The sequence below is a fragment of the Equus przewalskii genome, chromosome 23 (genome assembly GCF_037783145.1).
Source record: "Equus przewalskii isolate Varuska chromosome 23, EquPr2, whole genome shotgun sequence".
Classification (NCBI taxonomy): Eukaryota; Metazoa; Chordata; class Mammalia; order Perissodactyla; family Equidae; genus Equus; species Equus przewalskii.
The window spans coordinates 13,577,750-13,600,452 of NC_091853.1; the positions used below are offsets into that span (position 1 = coordinate 13,577,750).

General features: G+C 39.0%; 2 protein-coding genes across 14 annotated transcripts in view; one reads left to right on the forward strand and one right to left on the reverse strand.

Moving 5' to 3' along the window:
• LOC103567034 (torsin-1A-interacting protein 2-like) overlaps positions 1 to 10,920 on the reverse strand; it is a 36,492-nt gene extending 25,572 nt beyond the window's left edge. The window contains exon 1 of one of the 4 annotated variants that reach the window (XM_070591726.1): positions 10,648 to 10,920. The gene's annotated coding sequence lies outside the window, so the exon portion shown is untranslated. Of the gene's footprint in view, positions 1 to 5,925; positions 6,146 to 10,647 lie in introns of those variants that run through there. The other 3 variants (XM_070591724.1, XM_008543625.2, XM_070591725.1) reach the window with 3 other exon arrangements.
• The window catches only part of TOR1AIP1 (torsin 1A interacting protein 1), a 39,329-nt gene continuing 22,877 nt past the window's right edge, over positions 6,252 to 22,703 (forward strand). For 2 of the 10 annotated variants that reach the window (XM_008543578.2, XM_008543594.2), the window contains exons 1-5: positions 6,252 to 6,392; positions 9,514 to 10,825; positions 12,885 to 12,962; positions 17,513 to 17,572; positions 18,478 to 18,522. In XM_008543578.2, coding sequence (XP_008541800.2) covers positions 10,333 to 10,825; positions 12,885 to 12,962; positions 17,513 to 17,572; positions 18,478 to 18,522 — 676 coding nt within the window. In that variant the 5' untranslated portion in view covers positions 6,252 to 6,392; positions 9,514 to 10,332. Of the gene's footprint in view, positions 6,524 to 9,513; positions 10,826 to 12,884; positions 12,963 to 17,512; positions 17,573 to 18,477; positions 18,523 to 22,703 lie in introns of all 10 variants that reach the window. The other 8 variants (XM_008543586.2, XM_008543601.2, XM_070591719.1 and 5 more) reach the window with 4 other exon arrangements.

A 22,703-nucleotide genomic window follows, 5' to 3' on the forward strand; every position in this document is an offset into this window, starting at 1 on the left:
TGATTGTTATCAGGCTTGAAGAAATGCTGAGACTACCTTGAGAACCACCCCTACTTTACTGATTATTAAACATAACTGTTTAAGTTATTGGGGAATCCACCATGCACCAGGCCCTATGCCAAATCCTATGGACACAGAGAGAAAAATCTTACAGGACTTCTAGATGTGCAGGGAATCTAGAGTGGAGTCAATGCTTTGGGTAAAGGCTAAAGGCTTTTGGGTGGATATGAAAAGATGGTCTGTAGAAAGCACGAGAAATTCAGGAAGGCCCACAGAAGCAGCCGAACGCCTTTATTTTCAAACCTACTAACCAATAACTGTGGACCAAAATTGAAGCGTAAAGAGCTTCCCTGCTGCACAAATGTTTACAAAAGAAAAAGACAAATCAGGGTTTTGTGTGTGAGAACTGAAATAAATTTAAGATTCTTCCTAAAACTTTATTACAAAAAAATTTTGGAAATAGCACTTTAACACCAAAATAGAAAATGCAGTTCTTTTTAATCCACTGAAATTTACATCTACTAACGATGGCAGCTTACTACATACTAAATAATCATCTTTTCTAAATATTCTGATTCTATTTCATTCTTTGCTATTTCCTGAATGGATGTTAGTAAGCAAGCTCAAATCTGCCTTTGATAGACAAAAATTCCCTTTTTCTTTTTAATGGTAGGATAATAGAAGTTTCAGACTGAATCAGGATTGGGGTGACTTCTCCAGGCAAATATGTCCCTTAGACTTCGGCCTCAGCCAACTCCTCATGTGATAGGTAATATCAAAAGATAGGCACATAGAAAAAATATAAATGCTTTAAAACTTCTTGAGTTCCCATTTTAAATATTTTCTTCCATAGAGTATTATATTATAAGGCTATTTAATCAAAACTGCCTATTTTTTTGTATGACAGTTTCTTTGATAAGTTTCATATACGAAGCAAAATCTTAGTAGCTTCATATTTCATAACTAGCTTGGAATTTAGATGATGGGAGATTAAGGAATATGAAAAAAAGGAATAGCTCGTCTTTTTAAACTCATATAATCTAAAATAATTCTTTGTTAAAATTATAAAAACAATGCTCCTGGAAAACGTCTTCATCCTGTTTTCTGAGGAACTACTTTTAATTTGGGAAAGTCTTGAGATCACTGGGAGAAGGCATACGGATGACAATCTTTAGCATTGTTTAACACACACGATGTTGTTCCTTCCTACGAAGAAGAGATAAGCCGAAAGAAAAATATGATCCTGAGTTAGAAAACAGCTGCAGAATGTTCTCTTAGGCCAGGAACCGACAAACAACACAGGTGTGTGTGTGCATTGCTAGCATACCAGAGGGGAACAACTGGTTGAGCAATTTACTGGTATATTTCAATCTACCTTGCCCTAATGAACTACAAGTCCATGGTTCAAATTCTATCTACAGTTTCAACATAAAATACCAGCAGCCAAAGCTTTTAAGGTTAATATGCAGCTTTCAATAGTGAGACCTAGGGCCAAGCTTAGGTATTTCTATACTTGTACCAGATATTCCTGTCTGTTTAAAACTAAGTTTCTAAGTCTTACCCACTCCTCTGCACCATATCCATTGTCATAACATGTCAGTACTATTATTTCTGCAATTTCCCACTCATTTCCCAGTATGTTCATTAACTGTACTTACTCCATATTTTTCAAAAGGAGTTTGAAGAAGTACCAAACTAGGAACAAAAAGGACTCCAATTACTTTCTCAGGGAACTGTTTCTTACATAAAGACTCAATGCCTGGAGCAGTTCAGATACTATATACATTTTCTGAGTACGGAAAATCTTCCTTTTCTTCTTCCCCTTCTTACTCCCTCCCAATTCCCTTGACTTGTATCTCAGGCTTGGGCTGACCATGTAGAGGTAAAATGCAGTGCACAAAGGATCAAAGAGTTTGCTAAGATTTCTGACAGTGGGTAGCATAACTGATTCCCAGTTTTGGCTCAACTCCCCTAATCATCTTTAGTATTTACATCAAGCCAACACATTTTTTTAAACAACTTATTTTGAACTAATTTCAAACTTACAGAAAAGTTGCAAAAATAGTGCAGAGTTCCTTTACATCCTTTACCCAGTTTCTCCTAAAGGCAACATTTCATAAAATTAAAGTACAATATAAAAGCCAAGAAATTAACACTGGTTCAAGTCAATTAACTAAACTACAGACTGCTTAAATTTCACCAGTTTTCTCCACTAATGTTGTTTTTCTGTTCCAGGGTCCAATCTGGAATCCCATACTGCATTTAGTTGTTAATTCTCCTGAGTCTTCTATATGTGACAGTTTCTCAGTATTTACTTGTCTTTTGTGACCTTTCCTGGTCTTTGGGACCTTGACACTTTTGAAAAGTACTAGTCAGTTATTTTGCTGAATAGCCCTCAATTTGGGTTCGTATAATGTTTTCTCATGATTAGAAAGATGTTATGCATTTTTGGCAAGAGTAACATCAGAGAAGTGATGTTGCGTTGTTCCAACTGCATCGCATCACTGGGTTCGTGATGTCCATATGCACTGTTACTAGTGATGTTAACCTCAATCAGTTGGTTGACATGGTGTCTCCACTGTCAAGCTACCATTTTTCCTTTGTAGCTAATAATTATCTTGGGGGAATTACTTTGAGGCTATGCAAATATCCTGATTTTCCTCAAACTTTCCACCCACTAGCATCACAGGTGAATTTTGTCTGCAATAATTACTGCAGTGCTCTTTGCCTAATGGTGATTTTCTATTTCCTGCTTTCCATGTTTATTAATTGGAATTCTTCTGTAAGAAAGAGTGTCCATTCTCCTGTATCTATTCAACTATGTCACTATGGACTCATGGATACTTACTTGATTCTATGGGTTAAAATCCAATACTATCATTATTCATTTTGTTGCTCAAGTCATTCCAGCTTCGGCCATTAGGAGCTCCCTCAAGTTGGCTCCTGTGTCCTTTCAACAAGCCCCAAAAACTTTTTTTTTTTTTGAGGAAGATTAGCCCTGAGCTAACATCTGCTGCCAATCCTCCTCTTTTTGCTGAGGAAGAGTGGCCCTGAGCTAACACCTGTATCCATCTTCCTACACTTTATATGTGGGACGCCTGCCACATCATGGCTCCCAAAAACTTTTTGAGCATTTCCTTAATTTCAAGGATCAGAAGTTCCAGGCTCATCTTGTATTTTCCCTGCCCCAGCTCTGGAATCAACTACTTCACCAAAAAATCTTAGTTCCTTTTATTGAGAACCGTGTTTAAAAACCAAGAGCTGGGTGCTCATTGCTACTGGAGTTTCACTGTCAGGCCAACAATTTGGACAACCACCAATATTTGTTTCCTTACCAAACTCATTAGCTGGAAATCGTTAGTATCACCTGGGAGCTTGCTAGGAACGCAAATTCTTGGGCCTCATCCCAAACCTACTGGACCAGAATCTGATGATCTTCTGAAGGAGTCTGTATTTTAACAGGTTCACCAGATGATTCTGATGCTTACTATAAAGTTTAAGAAACACTGCTTTAAAGAAGAAAAGTTAGTTTTTCTTCACTATAAACCCTATGTTTACTTTACTATGTTTCTCTCTAATAAAAAAGGGGAAAATTTAGTCTTAATCACTTGTCTTGTATATAAATCATATTTTTACTAACACAGCTAATAAAACTATAGGTGAATGCCTCATCTGTTAAGGCGCTAACACTCCTATCTTTGTTATCTTTCTATAAAAATTTTTTAAAATGTGGTGGTCCCAGCAGTTATAAAGTACAAATACTATTACTTTTATACAAAGAAGTTCTAAATCAGCCTCCAGGATCAACTCCTGCCTGTTTATATGACCTACCATCCATATACTGAATCTACAAATATAAAACCCTTGCAGCACTGTCCTCTAACTCAGACTACCCAGGCCAGAAGGACTACTCCAGCATCGGATTGGTGAACTCTTCTCTATGCTGTGGTTTTCTTAACCACAAAATGCAATAATACTCCCCAGATGAAAGACGCATTGTGAGGGTTAAAAGACACTGTGCAGCACTTACTACTACAGGGCCACAAAAGAAGTCCTCAAAAGCTGTTAATTTTTATTATTGAACTATTAAATAAAAGTGCAACTACAGGTTTTATTTTTTAGAATGGGGAAAGCAAGTGGAAACTGTGCTAAAAAACAGTTCTGCTGTTTCTTCACTAGTAGATCAGAATAAAGGCAGAACCAGAAAGTTCTATTTGTGTAATTTAAGCAAAATCCTCAGAAGTTAACAAATCAATGTTTTAATTTGACTTTTTTCAAAAATGTTACTACATTTACATTATGTACACCTATGGTCAAGGGCTAATGGAGAGTACACAAAAATCAAAACAATTTGCTCTGTTGAGGTAGTGGAATTATAGGTGAATTTTCTTCCTTTCTATTTTGATTATCAAATTCATGTGCCAACTCCTTTAATATTAGTTAAGAAAGTAGCCCAGTTAGTAATAAGTTTCCATTTATTGAGTCCTTAAACTATTTCATTAATATTTCAAATAACCTTATGGATTTTACAGATGAGGAAACAGGCTCAGAGCAATAAAGCAACCTGCCAAGTCACACATGACAGAACTGGAATTCAAACTCAGCTGTGACTCCAAAGTTTATGCTCACAACCAGTGTTGAGGACATCCTTCATTACGCACAAATGCCTGATCTGCTGTGTAAAATTTATGATCAAGTATAATCACTATATTGAATTATCTCATGTGCGACACATTAGTAGTCATAAGATATGGAATACCGCTTAAATGACTTCTTGGGCACAAATAAATTATATACAAGACACAATATAGTACTAAAATACCTAATAATCCTCAAATAATTAGCTATATTCTTAAGTCACTTTATTTGTAAATTACAGAAGCTCTCAGGCTAGTATCACCACCTCTACAGAAAGAAAACAAGTGAAATAGAGCTTAAATGAGTCACTCATGGTTACGTGATAAACCAGCATCGAAACTGATAATCAACTTGCCGACTCTGCATTCAGCAAAACAAACATTACTGAGAGGCTCCCACTTTAAAGTTTCATAGCAAATGTCAGTTTTTAAAGCTGTTCTAATCCACACAAAGGCTTCCAAGAATATTTTTTTAGTTCCTCTACCACGAAGTTCCTTTCTTCATTAAATGATTTCCCACTGGCTGTTTATATACTAATTATGTGCTTGAAAAATAAAGCTGATAAATATGGATAGCTGCCACGGCTCTAATTTTTAAAAAATAGAAACAAGAAAAGGATCTCTCATATAGATCCAAAATAAAATGTCTTAAAGCCTAAAAACAGGTAAAACTGAAACAAAAACAGTATGTTGAATCAGATTAAGATAACATTTCTGTATCTGCGTACAAAGTCTAACAATTAAGCACTACTGATAGCACTGTACACTTCAGTCAAAGAAGGAAAAAGAGAAACTTTCTCACTGGGTATGAAACACAATTGGGATTACATATATAATATGTAAAGCAAAATGGTAATTGTAGGATCTTACTAAAACTTCAAACTTTGCCCTTCTTAGCACTATTTGGGTTAAAAAAGGGGGGGGGGGTTACTATCTTATAAGGATTAAGATGACGAATTTGGGATCCTGTTTGGCACAGAGGTAAAGGGAAGTAATCACCACCTGCACTGGTAGTCTGATTTCCCATTTACATTTTGAGCCTGAGAGGAATTCTGCTTCCCGTCTCAAAGTCCAAATCAAACATTTATTCCCACCTTATTGTTTAATGTTTATAAGAGCCTCTTTTTTTCACTACAAAACAAAAATGTACCCCAATCTGCTCCATTTAGGGATCTTGCAGTAGGGAAGTGGGGGTGGGGAAGGATCGTTTCTCAAAGATCTTTCGAAATTAGCTATCAGATGAAATATTAAAACATGGAAAAGTTGTATATACATTTCGTTTACTTACAAATTCTAGCGAGGTTTTAAAGCGTCGACTGTCAGCGTCAGCGGAGCCCTTCGAGTGTTCTTTCTGCCCCAGGCTGCACCCCTCCGACGCGGCCAACAGAACAGTCCCCCTCCCTGTCCACGTGACGCCGACCTCCGGGCGGGCACAGCCCGCGGAATGCCGGGACTGGTAGTCGTCCTGCCCCGCCTCCGCCCCAGTCGGCCCCACCTCTCGCCACGCCCCAGCAGGCGGCCAGCGCCCGGGCGAGCGCCGCGGTGAGCGCGCGCATCAGAGCCACACGTCCGCGTCCTCTGGGGCCAACTGACTGGAAGACAGGCATCCCTGCAAGACGAGCACCCCAGCCCTTATAATGACCTAAAATCCACAGGCTGGAAGAACCCACGGAACCAAACAGTGGAGGCTCTGCCCAATGATTACGGCAAGCACCAGTCGGACATCACTTGGAAGCCGGCCTCTACCATTACTAGGTGCATGTCCTCAAACGTGCTGAATCTAAACCTCGTTTGCTCCTGTTAATTGGGGACAACGCTACATAGCTCAAGAGGTTGTTGTGAGTACATGTGCTAAGGTACCCAACAGTGTCGGCTAAATGATACTAGTAAGTGATGAATAAAAAATAGCTATCATTTTGATCTATTAACTTCATAAATGTGAAAATTGAGAGATGGCAAGCAGCTTACCCAAGAACACATAATTGGTTAGGGGCAAGGTCAAGTCAGTCTAAAATTTCTGTTCCTGACTTACACCAATTCAAGACCACAGAGAAGAAATCTACTCATGTAAATCTCACTTCTCCTTTCTTCGTTTTTTTCCATAACACTTCTGACCAACAAACTATTTTACTTATCTTTATTTTTACCTGACTCCCATAGAATATAAACTTCAATAAAGCAGGGATTTTCGTCCTTTGGTCTATTCTTTCACTGTTGAATCCCCAGCACCTAGAACAGGGTCTGGCTAGCACATAGCAGAAGCTCAAATATTTATTGATTCTTCATGAAACAGTGATTTTTGGTGCCTTCACTTCTCAATCATCCTCTTTTGGGAGAAGTCGCAGGATCTGGGAACATTCTTAGATGCTGTTTAATAACTGACTGCAATTTCTAATGCAACAAAGAATAGATGGAAGAATATTTACTATATTCCGTTCACTTCGTTAAATTTTCTTAATTTCGATATAACGTTTTCAGCTAGACATTGTCATTTGTATTAACAGTCTTTAAAATATTTTTTCTATCACTTGTGAGAACGGGGAATAAATGGAGCCAGCTACTATGTGTTTAATTTACTTCCTCTTATTTAATATTTTAACCTTTTCCTCACTAAAAATAACAATGTTGCCTCTTTCTACTAAGATATAACCCCAAAGTTATTTCCCTATCTGACCAGAAATGTGCATATTATGCACAATAAATGGATAGGCACTTTCTCGGTAAATAACTGGATTTCTGCTTACTCTAAACAAAAAACATGTTCAAAAATTACCTTATTTTAAAGTAAAATGTTTCATTTAAAATAGCTACTTTAGGGGCTGGCCCCGTGGCCGAGTGGTTAAGTTCGCGTGCTCCGCTGCAGGTGGCCCAGTGTTTCGTTGGTTCGAATCCTGGGCGCGGACATGGCACTGTTCATTAAACCACGCTGAGGCAGCGTCCCACATGCCACAACTAGAAGGAGCGAAGAATATACAACTACGTACTGGGGGCTTTGGGGAGAAAAAGGAAAAAAATAAAATCTTTAAAATAGCTACTTTATTTAGAAATTCAGTGTCAAGACAATGGGTTTCCAGGCCTAGGCCTAACAGCCAGGTATATAAATTAATACCAGTCATTTAACTGAATTAGAATTTTTAGTGTATCTTTCTTCCCTAATACATGGAAAATTCCCTAAGGGTAAAGAATACAGTCATTAATTTAACTCATATATTCATTAAACATCTATGTTGGCGCAGAATAGATGTTTAATAAATATATGAATTAATGTGTATGCTTTGTTATAATCATTTCTTCTGTCTTCTCCTTTGATTCATTAATTCCTCTACAGAGTTCAAATTCCCAAAGTAAGTTACATCCAGAGCTCTGCCACCTCTTAGTATTTGTGGCCCAGCAATTCCCTTATAACACTGGCTATGAGTCTACCGTCTCTGCAGTGTCACCTCTTTTGGGCCACCCTTGTAGTCTGGAAAACATCTGCAGCAGAATATCTGGTTTGACAAGAGTTTACAGTCAGTGATGAAAGTTGGTACCTGTAAGGTTGCTAGCTGTAGGAGGCAGGTAGGGCAGAGCTAGGATTATGTATTCTTACCACCTAGACAAAAGAAGCAAAACCCAAAGCAAATATACATAGTAAAGTTACCAGGCCTCTGATTTTACTTTAAGATTCTCGTGATTTGGCTCTTTGGAAAGCCATTCCTAAGCCTTTACAAGCGTTTTTAATTACAAAACAATACATGTACTCATCATTCAACAATCCGTAGCACCTCTCATCTTCTCTGATTGTTCCATAATAGGTAGAAACTCGTGTCCTTTTCTCTTTTTTAGTACGTCCCCCAAACCCAAGTTTTACAAGTGTGCATCCAAGTTTCCATAGTCACCTGTCCCAGCAAATGTTTTAAAGAGGCTCTTAATATATGCATTAATGTTCATAAAATGAACTTTGTGTATTAATACTATAAAGTTTTATATCCTCTAGTAACTACATCTATTACAGAATTTTTACTATCATATGTTAATAATGAATAATATAACAGGCACCTTATGGAGAAAGTATTACTTACAACGTAAGTATATAACAGCCAGGTATTACCAAGTATCAATATACTCTTCAACATTTTGTCAGAAAAGAGTTAAGTCCCCCAAATTTTCCAAATATACTACCTAACCCAGGCTGACAAGGAAGAATATAGTTTGATTTGCCCTTAAAAGATTTTTTTAAAAAAAGGTAGCATCTCCCTTGCTACTGTTCCTCCAGATTCTTTGGCTATATTGTATACAATAAACAAAGCTAAACTCAACTCCTAACAGGCTAAACCTAGGTGACTCTAAAGCATGTAATTTCTTGTGTCTGGGGCCAAACTTACCGAACTATTAGTGAAAGCACAGTACACCTTAAGATTTCATTAAATTGAAATTTGTGCCCAGTTTGAGCAAGAGTTGCTCAAAAACATTCGAGGGAGTTTAAAATACTTGAAAGAAAACAAATACCTGCAAACTTTTCAGAATCACTTATTGTAACTGGTATCTAAGTTACAGGTTTTTAAATCTAGTCGCTAAAATCAATTATAGAAAATACGTGTGTATATTTGAAAATAACATTAATCTTTCTTTCAATAACTACTCAGACCTTAACTAACTTTTCCTCAGTACCTCTAAATTTGGTTAGCTATTTGCAGATTATTCACATGTAAAATGTGGTATACGGAGGGGAAACAAGCGGGTTTTATCACCTTTTCTTATTTGGTAAACACAGGAAACCCTAAATCAAATGCAATGCATCAAGTCATGCCCAAAATCAAAGTAAAAATAAAGGATCTCAAGTTAAAAAGACAGCGCTGTCATTAACCAAAGTATTTGTTCGTTTCTCACTGTCCAGAACACAGCGCTACCAAGGTTTGCGAACAGTGCTGCGGGCAGAGTTTGCATACGAAGGCCGGGAATAAGACTATATGCTCTGTGTACATCTTGCAAACGGAAACCCACCCGAGGACGCCTGCAGATCGAACTTTGTACACCCTCAACAGGTGACTTAAATTTAAAACGGCGTAACTGCCTTCACAAGGAGCTTGAAAATAAAATTTTCTCCAAGGTGACACCTACAAAAGTTTCTCTCATGCTCACTCCTGCTAGGGACACTTGGAAAGGCACGGCTAAGGTAACAGTCGATCAAAAGGGTTCCAGGAAAACTGCGCAACAGTCAGGGGCGAGGACTGAAACTGCTTCTCCGCCCCGGTCTCTCCCGGCCTTTCCCAGACGCTGGGCACTGGGGGCGGGGGCGGGGGGGCAGACGGGCGTCTGCCGTTTACGGACAGCAGTTGGCACGAGCAGCTGGGCTTAGGAGAGGCAATCTGCCCCGCCAGTTGTCCCTCCGTCGTCTCCTCCCCCTCAGCCCCAAAGCCAAGGACAGCGACGTCCTCCTCCCTCTTCTCCTCCTCTTTGGTGCCTTCAGCCAGGAGGCGGGAGTGACCCACAGCAGCTGACCCAGCACAGGCACTGCCTCTCGGACACCATGGGCCCAGAGGCAGGTTTGCGGCACAGCAGTGACGACGCAGGCGGCGGCCCCGGCGACTCTCAACTGCCTCCCTGACCGCCGCGACCACCGCCCCGCAGCCCCGAAAAGCCATTGCCATCAACGGCAGGAGAATCTAGGGACCCCAAAGCATCTTCGCGATCGACTCAAGCTGCGTCAACAACTATGGCGGGCGAAGGGCGGCAGGCGGAGCCGGTGAGGGAAGAATGGGGATTGTCCGTCACGCCCAGGGCCCCCCTACGGGAAGGAAGAGGGCGGCTCGCCCCTCAAAATGGCGGCGGCAGTGACGCGCCTGCGTACGGAACTCCGCCGGCGCGCCACGGCCGGCGGGAAGTGAGGTTCTCAGAAGCGCCGCCAGAAGTGTACGGCGACTTCGAGCCCCGGGTGGCCAAAGAAAAGTCCCCGGTGGGAAGACGAGTACCGCTAGAAGAGTTCCGGCCTCATTCTGGGAAAGAGGAAGCGAGAGAAAGCGCCTACTACCTTCGGTCTCGGCAGCGGAGGCAGCCGCGGCCCCCGGAAGCCGAGGAGATGCAGACGCGACGCGTTGCTCGCTTCCAGCAGCAGCAGCACTCACCGCAGCCTCCGCCGCATCCGTCTCCGGTTACGACCAGGAGAGGGTTGCGGGACTCTCACTCCTCTGAAGGTGAGGCCGGCGGAGGTAAGAGTCTCAGCCGACAGCCAGGGAGCGGCCGCAGCGGGCGGGCGCGGAGGGTGTGTGTGCTCCTCCTCCCGGAGTTCATCCCCGCCGGACCCGGGGCTTCTCCGCCCCCTGGACCTGCGCCCCTGCGCGGGGCCCGCCCCGGCGCGGGCGGGAAAGAGACTCGGGCGGGAGGACTGGAGAGAGGCTGGCCTGCGGAGCCGGGGAGCTCTGCCCGTCCCCAGGCATCAGTTTAGGGGTGTCAGGACTGCCTCTTTCTACAGGCCTCGGGGGGACGGCTAGTTAGGCGGGATGCGGAATCACTGCAGGCTCGGCTTCATTTCGGTTTCCTCTGTCCTGCGGATGTTGCTGCCACAGCCACTTCCATTTCCTCCTTTAACAGAGGCCAGAAGTCCTCAGCTGAGAAGCATGGTTCTAACCTAACCTTCCAGTCTTTCTCCTTCACTTCCCCGGTGGGGAGAGAGGGAGGGGAAATTTTGTGAGTGGGCATTTGGAGGGATAGCGTGGTTGATAAATTGGCTTAAGACTCTACCCAAAGACTTACACCGGAATGGGGTAAGTCGGTTATCCTGAACTTGAAGCTCCCCAATGTCTGATAAACTTGAGCCGATCGCTCTTTCCGAGTATGGCGGTGTCTGCCAGAAATTCGCCAAGTTGGGGGCCCTCAGTGTAACTTCAATGGTTAAGAAGCCTGAGAAAGCAAGATTCTAATTAGTTTTCGTCTGAATGGGCTAAAAGGATGCTGACAAAGTGAGTGTATGGGTTTAGGTACGTCACAGGTGGATCAACTTCCTTAATCTCTCTTCTCCCACCCTGCCCTCCCCCCGATCCTAACACTAAGAGACAGGTGAAATTTCATGTTAGCCCCATGTAAGGCACCTACGAGGTAAAAATCAAGGTTTTTGAATCACAGTGGGATTACATAGTTAGTGGTAGACCATTGATGGATATAAAGAGGAGGTGGATTTTCACTTTAGGGCAGAGGAATAGACTGCACATTTTCCTGCTGACACATTTGAAGGTGTGTTGATTTTGGAAACTTAAAGATATGTAAGTTACTGTTGGATGTAACAACTCAGGACAGTTTAGTCCGTATATATGTTAGTTATCACTCTATTCTAAGATTATAAACTCCCCAAAGACTAAGATCCTGTCATGTATATTGGAAGGGCCATGTTATACTTCAGTACTTACCCTAATTCTGTGTCTCCTTCAGTATCTGGAAGAATACTTTGCCCATAGCAGGCGATAAATATGTTACATTGTGTTGACTCTCCCACAGAGCCTAGTGCAGCTATACAAGCTAATTTTTTAGCACACAAAGGATTTACCTTTATTTTAGTGAATCTGTAAGACTCTAAACATTTTTCACTCTTTTGCTTTTTCCACATCATTTATGAAACTCTAGCCCATCTTTTAGGCCAGCCCTGGTGGGGTCTAGTGCTTAAGATTTGATGGCTCTCACTACCAAGGCCCAGGTGTATTTCCTGTTCAGGGAACCACACTACCCGCCTGTCGGTTGGCATACTGTGGCGGCTGCATGTTGCTGTGACGCCACCAGTATTTCACATACCAGCAGGTCACCCAGGTCATGGTGGACAGGTTTCAGCAGAGTTTTTAGACTGACACACTAGGAAGAAGGCCCTGACCACCCACTTTTGAAAAGATTGGCCATGAAAACCGTATGCGTAACAGCAGAGCATTGTTTGGTATAGCACCAAAAGGTGAGAGGACGGCGCAGAAAGACCGGACAGGGTTCCGCTCTGCTGTCCACAGGGTCGCTGGGAGTCAGAATCGACTCCAGGGTACTAAAAACAAGCCCATCTTTTAAATTTTCAAAAATAATACTGTTGTAAAGCATCAGTGAATCGTTTATTTTTATATTGTCTTAAGAGTGCATATTTCTGACTAATTAAATTCCTAAATTTTGGTAAACCTTAGTACACATCTCTAAACAATGAATTACTTGTATTTCTGCTTACATATTGCTGTTAATATGCATAATCTCTACCTAGATCATATATTCTGAGTTTTGACAATTGTCGTGTCTGTTCTTTAGAGGATGAACTATTTTCGAATACTGTTTTAAGCCAAACAGGCTCAAAGAAAATCATCCAGAGAACACAAGAAACTCCAGGTAAGAACAGTGATTTTGTTTTTTTCTTTACCTGCCAACTTTTTTAATGTGCAGATTATAGCCTTGTTCATCAAGGGTCCCAAATCATACCTCATTCAGAGTTTCAGTGAATCTTCTTTATAGGCTGTTTATTGAATTAAGCAGTACAGGCACGGGTCAAGAAAAGACAGGGCAGGTACTTGAGTACCTACTAATTACCAGCCACTTTGTATATGTTAATTCATTCATGTAACTATGCAGGATAGATATATTCATGTTATAGATGAAAAAACGAGCTCAGAGTAGCTAAGACTCTTCCCTACAATTACACGATATGTGACTGAGCCAAACTTCAGGCCCAGGTTTGTCTTCTCCAAAGCCGTTTCATTTTCCCCAGGCATCTCACTGTCACTCTCCCATGTAATAATTAGCTACTCATTAAAGTTTGTAAGTGTTGAGTGAATGAATATGTCACACTACCTTCCATTTAAAATGGATAAAGTGGTCTGCATAGTAAAATCATGGCACAATACAATCAGTCTTGTCAGTTTGATAATGTATTTCATCAAATCTAAAATATCATCAGTTGTAAGATCCACTATCATTGTTTTATGTACCACCTAGAAGGAAGAAATGCTGCCAATTAAACTGTAATGTGCCTTATATTGTATGAGGCATCCCAATTTCAGAGATGTTAAAGTGTAAAAATATTTGCATCTTAGTATCAATATAACATGGAAATAGGTTACATTTGATAGTCTACTTAAGTTTTAAAAACTGTTTAAACTATTTTGAAAAGCAGGAGAAAGCATTAAATTCAGTTATTAATCTTAATATCCTTTGGTTTTTAGTTCTGTTTATTTTCTGGGTTTTTTTTTTTTGATATTAGAAAAGTCCCAGAACAATAAATGATTGTAGCTATTGAAACTGATCATCTCTGGCTTTTTTTTTTAACCCATATCCTGACTTATTTCCTTATCCATTGCTTCTAATAAGATTACGCTTTATGATTTGAACTATTCTATTCTCTATGTAGAATAAAGTATATCTGGTTCAAGTTCAGTTCCAAATAAACACACCCTTTATGCTTAATTCCTTAAACAGCCTGTGTCACTGTGTTACGAATATAAACTATCTTAGAAAAATACTTTGAGTAGTAGATACTCTAATCACATTTTCCAGGCCATTTGGAAAAACCATATTCTTGAAATTTTATTTACAATAGATTTAATTGCATGTCCCTTATACCTTGAGAAGCCAAAGTTTTTCATCTTTAAAATATAGAATAAATTTATAGAAATTTAGAGTTAAGTAAATTGATGTAATGAAGACTGTTACACCAGCCTATAGACCATTATAAAACTAATGTATAATAGAATGTCTTGAGCAGTCTTTTGGGGTTCACATTAGGCCTATATTTAGGACTGCTGATGAGATGCATGGTTGCATAATGTTGTGGAAAGAGCAGTAGACCTTGGTTGAGTTACTCACCCACCTTCAGCCTCAGGCCTTTATATGATTTGCCTTGTCTAACTCACAAGGCCACTGCGGAAATGATATCGTACATGTAAAATCACTATACATGGTAAAACATACAAATATAAGGGTTTTTTTTTTCCTCATGGCATTTTACAAGAGATGTGAAGTTCATAAAATTTTGCTTAAGCATTTCTTTTTCTCAAGAAGCTTATGCTATAATTGGAAATGGAAAAGACAAAACATTTCTCAGTATAGTCATGTGCCATATAACAACGTCTCGGTCAATGACAGGACCACATATATGACAGTAGTCCCCTTAGTACCATATAGCTTAGGTATGTAGTAGGCTATACCATGTAGGTTAGTGTAAGCACACTCTTATGATGTTCACACAACGATGAAATCGCCTAGTGACGCGCTTCTCAGAACACATCCCCATTGGTAAGTGACGAGTGACCGTATAGATGATTGATAGATTGGAACCCATGCGTAGATTACCTGGAATATATCGATAGCACACTGTCATACAATATAACTAGAAATAAGGGTACGTGCATCTTTGGGAGATTAGGGACACTCAGAGTTCTCTTACTATAAAAGATGCTTTTAAAGATTATACCACATCTAGCTCTTGGCATGCTCCCATCTCATGCCTCTTAATGAAAGGGGAAAGAGTTTAGGGAATTATTAAATGAATGCTTATAAAGTCTGTCTAGCAGAGGAATTATTTAAATAGGAGTCACTCTATGGAGCACTGCTTTAAGTACGAATTTAAGGATGGGCCCTTCAGCCTCCTCATAGAATCATAGACTTTCAGTTTAACTTTGGTGTTCAGAATAGTGCTGTAATTGAATATAGGGCCACTGGTGTAGTCGGTAAGAAATTTATCCGAAGATGCCCTTAAGAATAAAGACGTAAACCAAGGGGCCACCTTCTAAAACAACCTAGTAAAGACAACCACATCATTTGTCATCCTGTTTTTGGAAGTTGTGAAAAATGTTGATTATGTTAGTTTAGAACAGGGATACAGTTTGAACTCTTCTCATTGTTTGAAGTTGAACTGAATTATTTTCACGTTAAAATAGCCATTAGGTTGCTAAATCAATTCAGTCTATACATAACTGTTTTTCTATGGCCAGATTCATTCCTTTCTGGAAATCATGAAACTGATTTTATAATCTAAAAGTATACTAGGAAAATTTTGTTTACTTTTCCTAAAGTTAAGTAGATATTTTTATTCTAACAGTTGTGGTTTCTAGCTAAATAATCTTAGATAAATATTTTTGAATGCCTACTGTTTTGTCATGAGCATTTGATTCTTTGGCTGCTATAGTTAGAGCATTCATTCGTTCTCCAGATATTTATTGAGTACCTACTTTATGCCAGTTCCCATGCTAGATGCTGGGGGTGTAGTGGTGAGCAAAAGCACAGATGAGGGAAGAAGATTGCTACAAAAGGATAGTTGCTATTTTATTCTCTAATACCTCTGTCTAATACTCTGTCTCCTTCAACTAGCTTATATAAGGCTATGTATGTAGTAGAGAATTCAGGAAATGCTTCTTGAAAGATGGGAACTGAAATAGTAATTAATGTCTATAGATTAGGTTTTAATTAAGCCTGAAAAAGGTGGGAATACAGAGGAGAAAAAGAGGAAGGTAGTTATAATCATGGGATTATGGACATGTCCAAGATTTATTTTTAAAGCTTTTTATATAAGTTCTAAATACCTGATGTGTAAAATGCTAGCTCAGATAGATATTTCGCTGAATCTTAGAGCTGGAAGATTTAGGGAAGTCATCTACTCAAAGATTCTATTAGTGCAGGTGTCCCTTTGTTAGCATCTGTTCATACATTGCCTGATCATTTTCACTATCTGTTCTGTTTTGGAGACAACACTGAAAGTTTGGTTTTGTTTTTGTTTTGGTGAGGAAGATTGGCCCTGAGCTAACATCTGTTGCCAGTCTTTCTCTATTTTGTCTGTGGGATGCTGCCACAGCATGGCTGGATGAGCAGTGTGGAGATCTGTGCCCAGGATCCAAACCTGTGAACCCTGGGCCACTGAAGTGGAGCGTGTGAACTTAACCACTACTGCCACTGGGCCAGCCCCTTGGGTGTTTTTTTTTTATATTAAACTGAAAGCTGTTTTGCTGTAGCTTTCTCTTGCTGATCTTAGTTCTGCCTTTTTTGAGCTACATGAGATCAATTTCATTGCTTTTCTACATCTCTGTCTTTAAGATGCATAAGAACATGCTCAGTACGTATTTTTTGAACAAATGAATGGCTGTCCCTTCAAGATTTCTCTTTTAGGTACTGTAAAGGGGAAATTGGGTTAAGTCAGTTTTGTAAAAACAAATACAGGCAGCCAGTGTAATGGAGGGAGCCACTGGTAGCCAGTTCAGAATGTGGTTTTTGCAGTTCTCATACAGAGCTAAACATAATGACTTTTTGTAGAGACAAACGAAACAAAACAATATAATTGAAATTTAGATACAGATTGGGTTTTAGATTATGTTATGTGAGGCTCTTTGAGAAAAAACACCTTGGTTGTCTAAGCAAATGTTAACATTTTATTTAATAGTATTGGCTTCCCTATTAACCTTATGCATTGAATCATACAGAGTCTGAAATAAACCCTGGTTAACATTAACATTTTACTTAAAATTAGAGTTTGCATTTCCTGAACGTGCACAAGGTTGAATAGTTGGAGGGAGTGTATTAACTCTTAGGAAGTTAATCCTAAATTAAAACATGCCATAAATAATGCACAGTGAGGTTAAGCCACAAATGGAATAGATAACTGAGTGTTGCTACAATACAGATTTTGGTTCTTAATTGAGAAATTTAGGAAAATTTTATTTGGTATTCCTTTCCTTTTATACAACCATGGTCTGCTGAGAAAAGCTGTGAATTTTTCCATCAAGTCCATAAATTTTTTATGGGAGGAAACTTGTCTTTGTTTCAGTGTTGTATTCCCATACTTAGCATAATGAAAAGCTCGGAAAAACCGTTGTTGAATAAATGGATGATTGTATAGGAAATCTAGTATGTTTGACATTTTATATATTTTTAAATGTTTTCTCTTCCTATGTTAGGGATGAGTGATGATCCTGTGAAGAGCCTGTGTAGACCGCCTATAAGGAGCTCAGGATTTGGTAAGAGATTGTTTTGTCTGTTATTTTTCGTTTTTCTGTAAATACGATTTTATTTTTAAATAGGGTAGTACATGTGTTCATATGGTTCAGAATTCTAAAGTTACTGTAAATATCCAATGAAGAGTCTCCCTGCCCCCTGTGCTTTACCCCAAGTCTCCTCAAGAGGGGCGGCCAACCTTGTCAGTTCCTTAGGTATTTTTCCAGAGATATTTTTTGGAGATATAAAGAAATTCACGTATAAATGATCTTTTCCTCCCCTTTTTTCACACAAATTTTAGCCTGATAAATATTCCATTCTCACCTTATTGTTTGTTTTTGTTTCACTTAAAATATTGAAACATCTTTCCATATAGGTTTATGAAGGTCTTCCTCATTCTTTTGAAGAGGTTGTGTCTCACGTGTTGCTATGATTCTTTTCATTAGCGTGATGATTTTAAACGAAGGTCAGGGACTTTTTATTCTTCCCAGTATAATGCTAATAAAAAATCCGTGGCTGAAGCTTTGTGGCTCAGGGCTATAAAATGTTCCTGCGTCAGTTACATTTTTTTTTGACTAAAACCTTAAAAAAGTGTTGCCCTTAAGTTGATTTCATGACTGTGAAAGAAAACTAGTCAAGTCATTCCAAGTGGTCTACTTCTACTTTAGAGTTTATTGGCCCATAAGGATGCTTTATCATGGGAACTAAAAAGGAAGCTTATTTATCTTCACATTAGATTTCTCCTCCTCATCATTTCCTTTATGAAAGAATTAGGTTGGTGGTTTGTTTTTTTTTTGATACATGCCTATCCTTTTAAGTATTATAGTGATAAAGATCTGTAAGGTTTTTGATGATGAACCTGTGGTAAAGAACCATATTATGCGTTTCCTTTTAAGCTCTAATCATTTTCTTGCTATCTTTCTTGCAGATTCGGCATACAAGACAAATGGAAATACTAAAATGAATGAATTAGGTTTGTTGATCTCTAATTCTTATAGATTCTCTTTGAGGGTTCTGATTGTCAGTAGAATACAGGAGTACACACGTTTGGTCACTGGCTTGAGATTTACTTTGTTCATTGTCTCAGCTTGTGGGACATTGCGTCCCCATGACCATGACCTTTCTTAATAGCCTTGGTTTTTTAGCCTATCTGAAATGATGTCTTTTGTTATATTATTGTTTAAATTCCTGTAAGAACATGGGATAACAAATGCATTTTAGTTTTAATTAGCCTTTGTTAAATTCACATATTGAAGGAAGGAATATCAACTTACCAATTAAGGTTTTTTTCTTCATTAACAAAGTGAATTTGAGGTGTTTTTTCTAGTAAGCTCAGTGTCCTTTGCCATGTTTGTTGAACTGATTTAAATTCTTTTCAGTATTTGCCTTGGTGTAGAACATGAGATACCAAGATCTGTGGCTTTAAGTGAACCTACATTGATTGTGGTTGGACTTAGTTTTAAGTTACAATTCTTATCTAAATTTGGAGATGAAAGGAAGCAAGCTTCATTTTTCTTTATAAATAGATACAACTTCTTTTAAATTCATCTTTCACTTAAGTTCAGGCTAATTTCTTTAGAGACTTAAGGATTTATAATGTCTGGGTACTGAAAAAGATCCTTGCAGTATGCAGCTTATCATGTACTTCTACCTACCAGAGTTTAATTACTCTATTTAAAAACTTAAAAAAAAATTTTTTTAGGTTATAGACTCTTAATTGGAAGAGAACTTGGAGCTGAAATAATCTAGCACTTTTACTTTCTACCCTAGATTTAGAAATCATTTTTATAAGTACTTTATAATAGAACTAACTTTTTTAAAACAGTGCTTTCCAGTTTAAAGGAAATTTTTGAGATTAATATAGAGGATAGCACCCTCTGATTCTTTTTATAGTTATGTTTGTACATCTTGGAGTATATAAAATAGCTATTCAGGAAGCTTGAATGCTAGTGATATCCCCAAATTATTCTGTGCTCTCTCCTTCCTGCTGCCCGACTATGACAGTTCTCAAAAGCATGATTAGCATTGAATTGTCTTAAAAGTACCTTCATTTGAATTGAATTTTAGAGGATGAGTAGCAGGCAAAGTGAAGAAGGAGAGTTGCAAATTTTATAGTTTGTTTGGTAATAGACCTCACTATTTTACGTTTAGAAACCTCGCAGTAAGAGAAATTAAACTCCTTTACATTAGGGACAACACTCAAATTAGCTGTGACTCTCAAATATTTTATGTTAAATAATTTTTAGAATGACGTAAATAAGTAGACTTGGATTTCTTGAGCTTTATTTACTAGAATGAGAACTATGTTTAAAAATGTTTATATAGCCAAGACAATGGATAGCCTGATACAATGATGATTGTCAAACTTACAGGATTTATTATTATTTAGGATGTTTAATTCCTAAGATATTATTGGATTATGAGGCACAAAATAACACTGGCTTTGTTTTTAGTGATATTAGCAAGACAGCCTTGCTTAACAAGTTATTGTTCATGTCTTGGATACAGTTGATAAATATTTATTGTTATAAACATGGAATTCTAAAGAAAGCATCTTTAGACACTAGATTAAAAGTCTTAAAAGTGTTTGAAAATAGATAAAATCCACGATTTATTGAATACTTCAAATATAATAACGTTAGAAGTATTAAAAGTAAATGGGGAACTCTCTTATATAAACTGGTTAAAAAAATAATTCTTAAGTCCTTCCCCATGCTTAATTAGATAACACATACATAAACAGAAAAAAGGAGATTGAATTTTAGGCAATCTGGTGTATGCAGGATTGATTATTAGTTGCAAATAAGTTGATACGGAGCGTCAAAAGTATATGGAAATAGGCCAGCCCTGGTGGCCTAGTGGTTAAGATTGAGTGTTCTCACCGCCACGGCCCAGATTTGTTTCCCAGTCTGAGAACTACACCATCTGTCTGTCGGTTGTCATACTGTGGTGGGTCCATGTTGCCGTGATGCTGAAATCTGTGCCACCAGTATTTCAGATACCAGCAGGGTCACCCATGGTAGACAGGTTTCAGCAGAGCTTCCTGACTCAGACAGACTAGGAAGAAGGACCTGGCCACCCACTTCTGAAAAAATTGGTCATGAATAGCAGTGGAGCTTTGATATAGCACTGGAAGGTGAGAGGATGGTGCAAAAACAAAGAAAAAGTAATGGAAATAAATCATATCACGGTGAAAAAAGGAGAGATTGCTATACTATTCATTTTTTCTGATAGCTCAATGAATGAATATAAATCTTCAATGTACTTTTTTTCCATTGTTATAGATTCTAAAATCAGTTCGGCCTTAAAGAAATTTTGCTATACCAAATAACTTTTAAACTATATAAAACATAATGGCTCAACGTTAATATAACTTTAGGGGCCAGCCCAGTGATGCAGCGGTTAAGTTCACATGTTCCGCTTCGGCAGCCTGAGGTTCGCCAGTTTGGATCCCAGGTGCAGACATCGCACTGCTTGGCAAGCCATGCTGTGGTAGGCGTCCCACATATAAAGTAGAGGAAGATGGGCACGGATGTTAGCTCAGGGCCAGTCTTCCTCAGCAAAAAGAGGAGGATTGGCAGCAGATGTTAGCTCAGGGCTAATCTTCCTTAAAAAAAAATAAATAAATAAATATAACTTTAGCAAGGCTACTGTATAATATGACTTACATTGAAGAGTTGTTTGAACTTCTCGTTTTAGGAAGAGTTTAGCTGTCAGCCTTTTTTTCTTCATTCTTTCATTTATTCAAAAAATTATTGAAGGGGACTTGTGGTTCCACATGTGGGGAGCTTGGAAATTGCCACTCCAACCAAAAATCAAGTAAACACTGACAGCTGAAAAATCAGCAACTCTTCTTGGATCCATAAGAAAGAGGAGGACACAGGGCAAAATGCTGCCCCCAAGATTGGGGCAAATATAGAATACAGAATACACAGATGAATACAGGAAGTCGTGGCTTGCCAGAGCAGAGACTCAAAAGTGGAAACCTCTGCAGGAACCAGGGCTGGGGTAGGAAAACCTGAACTGTGATTGACAAATTTCTGAAGCACTCAGTGTGAACAAATCTGAGAGTAAAAAATTCCCAGGGGGAACCAGTCATAGAGGAGGACTATGTTGTGAGATGACTCTCCAGGAGCTTGACTGAGTTCCCACAGTAAGTATTGGAGAAAAGTCCCCTTGGGGCTTCCAGCAGGGGAAGGGGAAAAGGAATCATTTTGATGTATGCCAGCACACTCTTTCCTTTTTCACAAGGCCTGCCCTCAGGGAAAGCTATTAACCAGAGTCTGACCTGGAGTATTATCAGGTCCCAAATGACCTGAGGGAAGGGAAATACTCAACTCCAAGACATTCTAGACATCCTCTCCCACCTACAGCGGAAGGAGAAACTCTTGTGAGGTTCACAGACCACAGGCTTAGGCTCACCAAAAGACTGAGACCTAACCATAGGACGGTAGAACGCCTTCCCTCCCCCACATCTCACCACCGTGTTACTAAAGGCCCATTTATAGCAGTTCCTTTTACCCTCTGCATCGTGTCTGGCTATCAAGACAAAATTGCAAGACATACCAAAAGGCAAAAAACACAATTTGAAGAGAGGGAGCAAACTTCAGAATGAGATGTGGCAGGGATCTTGGAATTATCAGACTGAGAATTTAAACAACTATGGTTAATATGCTAAGGGCTCTAATGGATAAAGTAGACAGCATGCACAAGCAGATGGGCAATGTAAGCAGAGAGATGGAAATCCTAAGAAAGAAAGAGAAATGCTAGAGATAAAAAACCACTATAACAGATGAGGAATGCCTTTGATGGGCTTATTGGTAGACTGGACATGCTAAGGAAAGAATTTTCAAGCTAGAGGGTCTATCAACAGAATCCTCAAAGAAGTGATAATTTGATGTAATGGAGGTGTTACCTAATGCTCTGGTGGTAATCATATTGCAATATATAAATGTTTCAAATCAACATGTTGTACACCTTAAACTTATACAATGTTATATGTCAATTATATCAAAATTTAAGTAAAAATAGAATCTTCAAAAACCAAAAAGCAAAGAGAACAAAGACTGGAAAAAACAACATCCAAGGACTGGGTGACAACTACAAATGGTGTAACATACACATAGTGAGAATACTAGAAGGAGAGGAAAGAAA